Source organism: Gallinula chloropus (assembly GCF_964237585.1).
Source record: "Gallinula chloropus genome assembly, chromosome: 2".
In the NCBI taxonomy this organism is placed as follows: domain Eukaryota; kingdom Metazoa; phylum Chordata; class Aves; order Gruiformes; family Rallidae; genus Gallinula; species Gallinula chloropus.
In genome coordinates, this window is record NC_140086.1 from 134,276,253 (window position 1) to 134,288,351 (window position 12,099).

The following is a 12,099-nucleotide window of genomic DNA, read 5'->3' on the forward strand; positions in this document are numbered from 1 at the left end:
TGAGTCACTCTGCCCCTGAAAGCTATGTGTTCTGGTAAGGGACCTTATATGCAGGTACCATCATCAAATGGATTAAAAATAATGTGTAAGCAAATGGATTACAGTAATGCAGAGTTTACATTCTTCCACCAAAAATTCCGGTTTCACCTAGGACCAATGAAGATGAAGCTATCCAACATCATTAACTTGATCTGGGCATCATTCAGAAAGTTCACTGGTGTTACCATGTTCTAGCAAAACCTTCCTGGACTGTAGCAGTACCAATGAGACATGGCCCAATAAAGGCAGGAGTCTCACTCCAAGCTGCAGCCCCATCAAAAGGCTGCAATAGCTAAATGGGGCAAACTGGAACGTGCCCAGAGCACAAACCTCAGCATCCTCCACACCTGTGACTCCTGACAGACACAGCCTTCCATCACTGCCAGACTGTAGCCTCCCATGATATTACTCCTGTAACAATGCATCTTGAACAGGAAAGAATCATCAATGTCTGCATGTCTAGAAGGGAGATAAACACATTTCTCTACCTTACTGGGATAAGGAAAAGAAATAATTGGGAGCTGAGAGATGATCAGGTAATATGACTGTGGACGTAGACAAGATAAGACTCTTTTAGAGTCTCAGCATGGATTAAGCTTTTAGAAAGTAACAGTGGAACTGTCTGAACAAGTACTGTGTCTTGGTTTATTAAATAAGGCTTAACTGATTGAGATCCAAATCTGGTTGGGGGAGGGGCAGGAAGCATACATAAAGTAATAATCAGGATTTTACTAAGATGCTTTGCAGTTTGCTGATATCTCAAGAAGATGCAAACTCTGCAAGTTTCCTCTTGTAATTGTGTAATCTTACTGAAGGTAAATTATACTTGAACTAACACCCACTTCTGATGATCTGAATTATGCACTTTTTGTTTCACATGCTTTTTAAAAACACATAATTTCTGTAATGCAGTAATTCCAATCGAAGGGGACAGGGAGAGAAGTCAGGAAGAGGAGCACAGATCTATTCTGAAGTACTTTATTTGAAGAGTAGATTCTATTTCAAGGTCAGCTGTATCAACAAAGACATGATACTCCTGCTTAAGAAGAAAAAGAACAGAGGAAAACACGTGCCACACGCTACACACACTTGGATACTTAAAACAGCTTTGTTACAATCAGCAAAAACTTTTCTTTCAAGCATTTACTTAATATACTGAAGACAAAAAGCTATCTGAAATCAGTTAGTTACCATGGGGTTGTTTTTAAGGTCCCCCACTGCTACAGATTTCACCTCTGCATGAAGAGTTACATGAAGAAAATGCAGCTTGTCTTTACTGATGTTTCTTCATTCCTTCCTTTTCTTTGTGCACTGTAGACCAGAGTACGGCAGCCGACACCTGCACACGTTGGGCGCTATGCATTTCCCTCCATGCTGACAAGGTAGTTTACATACAGCTGCAAGGAGACACCAGACACAGAGTAACTCTTCAGCACAACACAGGATCATTTTTCTTCTCTGTCTCACTGTGCTGGCAGAATTGTTCCCTGGCGACCGCACCGGGACAGTATAAATAAAAGCATAATGGAAGAACTGAAAAGCAATGCCTCTCAATTTATGGCATTGTGGCCTTCACCAGAATACAGCCACAGTACTCTAGTCTTATTCATGCTCCATTCCCCTTTTAAAATACTATCATTTCTGTTGTTCTTTAAGGCACAGGCTCTATTTTTGAGATGGATACCTCCACGAAAGTGAGGGAACAATAAAAGTTCCTACTGCCCTTACTCCAGACAGTTCTTGGATCTACATCCATGAGGAAACAGTTGCCACATGCCAGCTGCTGCTCACACACTGCTCTTCTGCTCCCCCACTCCCCAAAAGAAGGACAGAGGAGGACTGTCAGCTTTAGTTGACCCCTAGCTACACACCAGTGCAGGTAACAAGCCAGGGGCTGTAATTTGCCTCTAAGCATCTGTACCAACAAAAGTCAAACTGGATGCAGATCTAGTTAATTTGGGAACAGTTATTGTTTTGACATTAAGAACCTTCTACATCATAATTGGTGAAGGGAATGGAGCATTTTGGAAGTTCTCTATTCTTCCAAAGGTAATTTTAATATCATCTTCTATCTCAATACACTAATGAATACAAAGCATTTTGCTGGTCAAATGGGAATGTTAAGGTATTATCTGCTAATCTTGGCTTGACCATATATATTGCAGAAGAACTAACACTACCCGATTCGTATTCCCACAGCCACGCAAAAATTTCAAACGCAGAGGACTTAATCCAGAGCCCTTGGACCCACAATATCCAGCTCTACAGCAATGTTTAAATGAGCTTTCTCTGAGTTTCCCAGAGAGCAAAACAAAAAATAATTGCTTTTGACAGTCTTGGGATTATTGCCTTTAGTATCAAGGTTGTGCTGTTATGAGCACACAAGGCTCTGCCAGACAAGGGTAGATCAAAATTTTTTATAATTATCAATTGCTATTGTGAATCAAAATTTGGGCAAATGCAAGTGGCTGTTCAGTGGGAATGTCAGCCAGTGCTAACCCTGATTATAGCCTCTTACTCTTTTAAGAGCACCTGGAGTTGATTCTGCTGACTTACCCTCAAAGTGAAAAGCAAGTTTCAATTTTCCACATCCATAACATTTAATGAAGCTTCTAACCACATCAGTAGTGATAGTGTTTCTGTAACAGCCATTTTCAGTTCTTTATACTGGTTTATAGAAAATATTTCAGAAATAATGACAAGACCTACAAAGTTAATGACGTTTGTGACAGCCAGAATCTGAAGTTACTTAAGCTGGAAAAGTGCTTTCTGACCAAACTGAAAAGCCACCTCTTCCTTATGCATACCTGTAAGATCCCCCAGTATGCAGAAGCAGCTCCCATTTACTATTCTAAGACACCATCCTAGCAGCTTTGGTTTTAGCTGTTCAAGTCTTAGCACTGAAGGTCTGAACCTCTATTGGTAAATCAAACAAGAAAAGGATAAACGAAAAATGTCAGAAGCCATTTACCTAAGTGACATGCTCCACCAACCCATCCAGCTGGACAGCTACAGATCCCAGGAGCCACACAAGCTCCATTATTCCGACAACCTTGAGGACAAATTGCTAGAAGAAAAGAATCAGTAAGTCAGCAGGATTTGTAAAACATATAGGAGAATTCTGACAGGATGAAAGATTCAGGATGATACAAATCAAAAAGGCAAACCATATTTTCTTTTGGGCCACATACTCAACTGGTATAAGTCTAAAGGCATTTCCAGGACTATGGGAATGGAAAAAAACCCTTATGTACTGAGTTAAATGTTATCAGAATGTACAGCAAAATAAGTTGACACTACTTTACCTGAGTATGTACTAATAATGCAGGTCTTTCATTTCTTCAGCAATGGCAATGGCGTTTCCATAGTTATTAGCCTCTTTTAAAATGTGTCACTGCAGTTACATTTTTAGTCAATACTTTCATTATGTAAATACACAAGGTACTGTGAATGACCCATGCCATGAGGATGTCACTTTATTACCCTTGTTTAATAGCAAAGTAATACAGGCATTTTAACTGAGAGAGAAGTTCCTTCAAACTTTTCTTCCAGGAGAAAGCCAGGGTTTAATTTTGTTTGGGGGTTGTATATTGCTTTTTGTACAACCAAAATGAGTAAGAATTCTGTTCTTGAGAATGCAGTGATAAAAACCTGAGACTACTCCAATGCTGTATCTAGAAAGTTATTCCTATTTCCAGTGCCCTCTCATGAGGGGCTGTCTGCAGGCCTTAGGGACAGTTAGCATTTAAGCCACCTGTGGTACAAGTAAAGCACGTGAACGTAGATACCCACCTTCCTGGCATCGCGATCCTGTCCAGCCAGAAGCACAGAGGCACTTCACAACTCCATTGACAGAGATGCATTCCCCACCATTCTGACAGCCTCCTTCACAGCTTACTGCAGAAGAACAGCATACACAGTGCGTTTCAGAAGCGGTAAAGGACTTCAAATAATTATCTTTGAACAGCTGGTCTGTCATCAACTGCTTGTTTTATCACATCTGCAAAGACTAAAATTTCAAGTACTCAGAGCAAGGCACAGTTCCATTAGGAGCGTGGGAGGATGACAGAGCCACGCCTGCAAATGCCAACTCAACATGCAGTTAAAATTAAGCATGTGCTTAAAAGCTTCTTGATCATTTACCCTGAGAGTACCAACAAACAAACAGGATTATCGCTATGGCACAGCTCCTCCCCTCCCCAGCTGTGAACCAGCTGTTCATCAGCTACACCACAGTAACTACTAACATGTATTCTTACCAATCTTGCCAAATAACAGCTGGTAAGTCAGTAACACATGGTCAAGGTTTCACTTATTTCCTTACCTGACAGGACTTCCATGTAACAAGAGGAAGATGAGAAGGGGACATTATACAAATGAACCTATGCCTATAGTCAACTGGTGCCTTCCCAAAGACCAACTATCTAAGCAGCCTCCTCATTCCAGAACTGTTCTACATGTCAAAACCCCAAAGGCCTCATTAAAGCAGCATTATTTATGCCAGATATATGATTGGTATCAACTGCGGTGTGTGTCACCTTTGAAATACGGTGTAACAGCTGCTCTCCACAATGCAATACATCCTTTCATTAGCATGAATGTATGTGCATACACCACCATCACTATGTGGAAGAGAAACAACTGTCCTTTACTATAAGGAGGGACAGTTGGGATCTGCTTGATACTTGGAACAAAGAAGTGCGAATCTCTGTTCAATCATAGGTTTTGAGCACAATTTCAGCTAAAAGATTATTGGCACAAATGCTGAACACACAAGGAGACATAAGTCGACTCTGGCACCGTCACAAAAGCTCCTCAAAGCTTGTTTGCATATTTCTTTGTCAGCGCAAGTTTATTGATTGTATTCGATCGACTGCAGCGACGGAGAGAAGCGCCTGAAGTCTGGAGGAAAGCAAATGTCACTCCAGTCTTCAAGAACGAGGAGGACCCAGGAAACTACCCACAGGCCAGCCAGCCTCACCTCAGCCCCTGGTAAGGTAATGGAACAGCCGATCCTGGAAAACCATTTCCAGACACATTAAGGACAAGATAATCATCAGGAATAGTCAGCAGGGCTTCACTCTGAGGGTGACCAAGCACTGGCACAAGTTGCCCAGGGAAGCTGTGTAGTCTCCATCCTTGGAGACACTCAAAAGCTGTCTGGACATTGTCCTTGGGACCTGGCTCCGGGTGGCCACGCTGGAGCAGAGGGGTTGGACAAGGCGAGCTCCAGAGGTGCCTTCAAACCTCAGACATTTTGTGGTTCTGTCAGATTTCTGTAACAGCCCATTGCACCACAGCACAGGTTTGTATATCCAGGCTCCATATGCTGCAGTACTCCACCTTAAAGGTGAATGCAAGTACATCCCTTGCCTTGCAGGGATAACATGGCAACAAACACTAGTAGGACTTTTACCCAGAGTCTACACTGTAGTGTTACCATAAACTGAATCCTCACTCCGCTCTTCCTATTTAAGGAGTACCTCTCACCTTCCTTCTAATTCCAGGGTCTTCTGAGGAAGTCTAGTTCCCTGTTCTGCACAGATCCCACCACAAACCTACACTCCCAGTTGGCTTTTAAGAAATTAAAAAAAAAAAATATTCCTTTTGCTGGAAAATGAAACTGATGATAGTGACCAGTTTACCTCACTGCTGTCCACACTGTTGTGCCTACTCAAAATGAATAATTATTTCCAATGCTTCACACAACAGCACCGTGCTATACAGATCTTCATTAGAAGACACTTCCTCATCTTTCTTATTCTTCTATAATGTTCTTATTATCACTGGCAGGTGAATTCCCATTCAGTCCAGTTAACATCCCAGCGCTATAGTTTAAGCTTCTGCAAGCTTAGAAAGATGTTACCACGTCAGGTACACTCACGTCTTGCTTGCTTCATAAAATAAAAGAACATTATCCCAGACAACAACAAAAAAAAAACCCTGCTTTTGCCACCAGACAGAGGACTGAGATGTGAGAAACTCTGCAGCTGCCAAGCTCAGTGAAGAAGGAAGGGAGGGGTTGATCCAGGTGCTGGAGTGGACATTCTCCTGCAGCCTGTGGAGAAGACCATGGTGAAGCAGGCTGTCCCACTGCAGCCTATGGAGATGGGGGATGATGGGGAGCAGAGACTCCACCTGCAGCCTGTGGAGGATCCCACACCAGAGCAAGTGGAGACACCAGAAGGAGGTTGTGACCCCATGTATCCTGTAAGGACCTGCAGCTTGTGGAGAGGAGACCGTGCCAGAGAAGGTTTGCTGGCAGGACTTGTGACACCATGGGGAACCCATGCTGGAGTTGTCTATTCCTGAAGGTCTGCACCCCATGGAAGGGACTCCCACTGCAGCCATGGGAAGGACTCACTTCGGAGCAGTCTGCTGAAGGACTGTCTCCTGTGGGAGGGACCTCAGGCTGGAGCAGGGGAAGAGTATAAAGAGTCCTCCCCCTATATAATGCAGGAAGGAGCAGCAGAGACAACGTGTAATGAACTGACCACAGCCACCACTCCCCATCCCACTGCACTGCTGTGGGGGAGGAGGAAGAGAAATTAGGAGTGAAATTGAGCCTGGGAATAAAAGAGGGAGGGGAAGGTGTTTTTAGACTTGGTTTTATTTCTCATTATTCTGACTTGATTGGTAATAAATTAAACTAAATTTCTCAAAGTCAAGTCTGTTTTGCCTGTGACAGTAATGGGTGAGTGATCTCTCCCTATCCTGACTTGACCCATGAGCCTTCCATTATACCTTCTCTTCCTTGTCTAGTTAAGCAAAGGGAGTGATTTGCAGCTTTGGTGGGTACCTGGCCTCCATCCAGGGTCAACCCACCACAACTTGCCGGGGATTTACTCACCTTTATGACAGTATCTACCCCCATAGCCAGGTGGACATCTGCATTTTCCAGGTCTGAGGCACTCCCCACCATTCTTGCATTTTGGGTAACATGTTGCTGTAAGACAGAAAACAAAGAACGTTTGGATAAATATCAGTGAAGCCTACCAAAATTACTACTTAAGTTCACAATAAATTTGCATCATCAAACTGAGCACTCAGTTTGTCTTTACATTTCCTAAGATATATCTGCCCCAGCATCTCACATTCCTAAGTAAGTGAAACAGTTTCCCTGCACTAACAGCACTGCACCATTCTTAGCTTTTAAACACCTGAAGCTAAGGAAGCTTTTGGACCCTAGACAGAATAGACAGAAGAAAGACAAAGGTTGAATGGAACAAAGGAACACAGCTGAACTGCCACAGAAAATTTTGATAACTGAAGTCAAGAAATGACAAGTGAGAAAAGAGGTGATAAGAAGAAATAATATAATATAAAAAGCTGCAGCTTCAGTGCACCTTCTGATTCTTAAGATGTAATATCAGACTTCACTCTTTCTTGATTCCTACATACCTCTTGAGAAAAACTGTGCACTCACTTCATCATGCCTATTCTCTAAAATGTCTCCAGAAAGAAGTCAGCACTTCCTTCTCCTCTACCCTCTTTTTTTTGCCTCGGTTGGTCTCTCAGAGACCTTTTTGATATGTACAGTGTTTTTTTAGAGATCATCTGAGATGAATGCAACTTTTGTCGTAACTGTAATTATCTGGTGGGAGAAAAGCATCTATGATCATCACACAACCTGCAACTTTTTCATTGCTGGCAGTTTGGCTGAGTTGGATAAGGCACAAATAAAAATTTTAATTTTGCAAAATTCTGGATAATTCCAGTCATACTGAAAAGAAATTACTTATCATATAACATCACATAGCCCTCCTTGCTACTCAGAAATCATTCCTGAATCAGCCCTGGTGTCTGAGAAAACATTTGTTTATTCACACATGGATTTTAGAAACCCATGTGTTTCAGAGAGCCTCATCTGAAAGAGCTGCAGGTGTGAGATGAGTTCTTTGTCACACTGCTTTATCCTTTGATGGGATGGTGAGAAGTCTGAAACAGAGGGAAGAAAAGGGAAAAGACAAGCAGTGAATAGCACCACATTTATCTTGCCCTCATATACTTATTGCATTCTCATGCAATCCAACTGAAGAATAGAGGATTTTTCACATTATCATCGGTGGAATGCGTATTTGCACGCAGATAAAGGGCACAGACATGTATGAAAGAAGCATTCAGGACCCAGGTTTGCATAACTGTTTTACCAGGTGCTTTCAGATCATTGGAAATACCATACAAGTGCTCTCAATTTGAGAAAGAATGTATTTCTGTGTTATTTCACATAGCTTTATAAAGTTTACTTTACCTATTTATGCTAAAAGATACTATGGCAGCAGTATCAGAATGTCACCGTGAAGTCACACACACAACAGTAAGAGAGCAGCCCTGCTGTGAAGATCTAATACTTAAATTTGATATCACCTGCATGAAAAAAGCATTCCAAGTGGCGTGAAAGAGAGAAAATAAAAACCAAAGTGGGACAAGAGCAATGACATCCCAAAAGGTGAGCTGTGTGCATCATGCAGCACCGTGACCCTATGTCACTGTTCTCTTCTCGGAACTTTTACCATTTGGACTGCTGGATACTTTCCTGTGCAAAACATCTCTTTATAGAAGAGAGCTGAAGAAAGACTCTCTATCAGGCATGTGCCTTTTATAAAGCAGGGATTTCAATAAAGGGCTGGGGCTGTGTGAAAGAATTAAGTGTTGTCCAAAAATCCACACCATCCAAATGGTACTCCTTTTTCTCAGGCTTGCTTTAACCCTTTGCCAAAACATCTGCAACTCCTCACAGACTTTTAAGAACAAGCGAGACCCCCTGGCAGTAATTGGGAGGGATCTGACCTGCAGCTTCGCCCCACAGCACACTACCAGTGGCCTCACCAGAATAAAGGTTATGCTGAAAGCACCCTGAAGTATTTGACACACATCTGTGGTCAGCGACCTCTTAGGACTGCTCACAGCTATTAGGGTTGGGTCCACCAGAACTACTCTGCACCTGACTCGTGTGTCATTGCGATCCCACTTGGAGCAAGAAGTCTATGCAGGAAAAACTCTTCACTAAGCAACTCACCCAACTAGAGACCAGTCCTACAAGAAGTCTTGCCCAACTTTTTGCCGCCATTATATCCATGTTTTGCAATCCCACAGGCTAGCATATTCCAAAACCTACACTGAACACAGCAACGGTGTATATAATTACATCCATTTAGCTTCTAACCACTAATTCAAGTAAGTTTTAAGATTGCCTACTTAAAACAAGAGCAAATATACGTTTTTCAAAGCCACCTTCAACTGTAACAAAATTTACTTCACATTTTCTTAATTAATAACAAGTTCTTCACTATGACAGTGGTGAGGTGCTGGCACAGGTTGTCCAGAGAAGCTGTGGCAGCCCCCTCCCTGGCAGTGTTCAAGGCCAGGTTGGATGGGGCTTTGGGCAGCCTGGTCTAGTCGAGGGAGTCCCTGCCCATGGCAGGAGGAGTTGGAACTAGATGGGCTTTGAGGTTCCTTCCAACCCATTCTGTGATTCTACAATTAGGGATCAGATTTTTCTCCTTCCCCTCTGAACCTCCCAATAGACAGAAAAGGCTAGAGGCATCACAAATACTTTTCTTTTTATGCCACTACTTCAATAACTTGACACTTAAATAAAAAGCACAGTGAAAATTGGAAAACACCCCCCACACACACCAGCACACCCCCCTCTCAGTCAGACTTGTCCCACCCTTCATTTGTATGTTTTTGGTGAGAAGGGGGTGGAAAAAGTTAACTTATTTCAGTGAGTTTTCCTGACAGAAAAAGAGATGAAACTTCATTTATCTTTTCTTTTTCCCTGCATCGATGACCTTATCAGAGCAAGAATTCAGTGTTTTCCTTAACAATATCAGACAGTTCAAAAATGAATTCACGAATCTGACAATCTTTCACACCTTCTCTAAACCCAGAAGTGTCTAGGATCCAACAGTTATTTGGAACAGTGCATACTGCATAGTTATTCATCCCCAATGTGCAGCACATTAGCTGTGCACCATTTGTCACCACCTGCTAGACTTAGCTTCAACATAAAACAGTGCTCTGTGAATTAAATTTTCAGCATCCTATTTCTTAGTTTAAAAAATATATATAAGCCACATTTTAAATGAAGGACATCAAAAACTAAAGCAAATACTGCTTAAATTATATTAGCTCTTCATACAGGACAAGATGTAAGGCAAAATAACTCCTCCTGATATGGAGTGATATGTAGCAATTATCAGCCACAATGCTCTGTAGTTAAAACTTTCAAAGAAAGGAATTAGAAATGGGGCACATTACATTAAACAGTGTTTACATGGAAACTCTTCTCACGAGTTTTAACTTTTGCATACTGGGCAACATTTTCAAAAATTTTGGAATTTTTGCCTCTACTGGGATGCCAACAGGAATAGGCTTCAGCTGACCCTAGTTTTACACCTCCCACCATGGCAATGGGATGCACAGCTTTGTGTGTCAGGCTGAGAAAGCTGTCAAGCCTCTAAAAGCACCATTCCTTACACGGGTAAGTGTTTAGGCACAGAGAAAATGATACAAGGAAGCCAACGCAGAAGCCTATCCAGTCAGTGGATGTTTCCCCAATGGTCAAACGGTAAAATGCAGCCTACTGACAATACATCTGTTTCTGATGGCTGGGTCTACTCACCTACGTGAGTGGTTTCATAAAGGAGCTGGCTCTTGGTTGTGAGCTATCAGTTTGCTGTCACTGCCTCACCTCACGCACCAGACGCTGTGTGTCTCTCCCCTCCTCTCCCACCCCACCTTACCTGCACCTTCCTCAGTATCTAACCACCACCCTCACACCAACCAGACTGGAGCTGCTCAGGCCTCCGAGAGAGATGCTTGCAGGAAGGTAGACAGCTCCCAGTGCTCACCCACAGTCACTTGTGCCCAGCCCTATTCGGGCCGAGACACGTCCCCAGGGGCCATCACACCGCCCCATAGCCCCGGGCGGGCGTCGCACGGCCGGGCGCCCCGCCGCCGGGCTCTCCGGGAGCCGCTTCTCACCTTTCCCCACGGCGACGCGAGGCGCGGAGCGGCCTCTCCCCGCCTGCTCCCGCCCCGCGGCCGCCCCGCAGCGGCTCCTCGCCGACGGAGCCCGCCACCTTCCCCCCCACTGGCACCCCGAACGCCTCTCCCGCGGTGCTCGGCCGGGCCGTTACCGTGCTGGCAGAGCTCGCCCTCGTAGCCCTTGGAGCAGAGGCAGGTGCCGTTGCCGAGGCAGAGCCCGCCGTGCTGACAGCGCGGGCTGCAGGCCGCCGGCGGGCCAGCGCCGAAGGGCAGAGCCGCCCCGCGGGCGGGCTGGGCGCCAGCCTCACCGCCGCGCCAGAGCCCCCACAGCGCCAGCCAGAGAAGCAGGCCGGGAACCCCCCAGCCGCAGCCGTCCCGCCGCGCCATGGCCCGCCGGCAGCCGCTGGCTCGGGCAGCTCGCCGCCGTCCCGCTCTTCTCCCCGCGGCCGCCTCCTCTCCGCTCACTCCCCTTTCACCCCCGTTCCTTCACGCCCCCCTCTCTTTTCCCCTCTCCGTGCTTTTCCACTCCTCCCCCTCCTCCTCACCCCCCACCACAGTGCCGGCCCCCCCGCGGCTAGGCTCACCGCCCCCCGCGGCGTGTCACGGCGGGTGCAAGCCCCACCCGGGTGGCCGTGGCAGCCAGCGGGTTCCCCCTGCATGGGCAGGGGCAGGGCCTCGGCCACAGTGCTTGAAATAAACCGGCCTGGGCTTCTGCGGGCCACGGCGCCAGGTAGTCATGTATCATTTCTGAGTGCTAAGCCTCATGCCGGTCAAGTTCACCTTGGCAGGAAGCCCAGCCACGGGCTATGCTGCCTGTTGGCTCTTCCACCCATTCTCAGGCCTCCCCCCCAGTCTTTGTGACCCACCAGAATATCTGATCTCTGTTCACTTTCATCTCTAAAGTCACCGTAAGACGTGAATATCATGACGCAGTATTTAAGGGTGAGAGAGAGCACACTGACTGACTGAACTCACTGCTGCTTTTCGGGTGGGAAAGCAGGAGGAATATGGGTTTCGCGCTGCTGCCTCATCCAGCGTGCCATCTTTTGGCAGGGCCTGCATACAGTT

General features: G+C 45.1%; 1 protein-coding gene across 1 annotated transcript; it reads right to left on the reverse strand.

Moving 5' to 3' along the window:
- Positions 1–1,051: 1,051 nt before the first annotated feature.
- On the reverse strand, positions 1,052–11,486 carry LOC311189280 (uncharacterized protein). The gene is made up of 5 exons (XM_084260913.1): positions 11,184–11,486; positions 6,890–6,985; positions 3,832–3,936; positions 3,011–3,106; positions 1,052–1,436 (listed from the first exon to the last, which is right to left on the reverse strand). Exons 1-5 carry the CDS (start codon positions 11,416–11,418, stop codon positions 1,327–1,329), a joined length of 642 nt encoding a protein of 213 aa, XP_084117039.1. The 5' UTR covers positions 11,419–11,486; the 3' UTR covers positions 1,052–1,326.
- Between the last annotated feature and the right edge of the window lie 613 nt (positions 11,487–12,099).

What these genes read in the sequence shown, in the direction of transcription:
- LOC311189280 (XM_084260913.1), bottom strand. Translation starts at nt 11,418, where the DNA reads ATGGCGCGGCGGGACGGCTGCGGCTGGGGGGTTCCCGGCCTGCTTCTC. An exon ending in GGGCGAGCTCTGCCAGCACG is followed by an intron (nt 6,986 to 11,183) that starts GTAACGGCCCGG and finishes TCTGTCTTACAG; the next exon opens with CAACATGTTACCCAAAATGC. An exon ending in AGGATCGCGATGCCAGGAAG is followed by an intron (nt 3,107 to 3,831) that starts GTGGGTATCTAC and finishes CTTTTCTTCTAG; the next exon opens with CAATTTGTCCTCAAGGTTGT.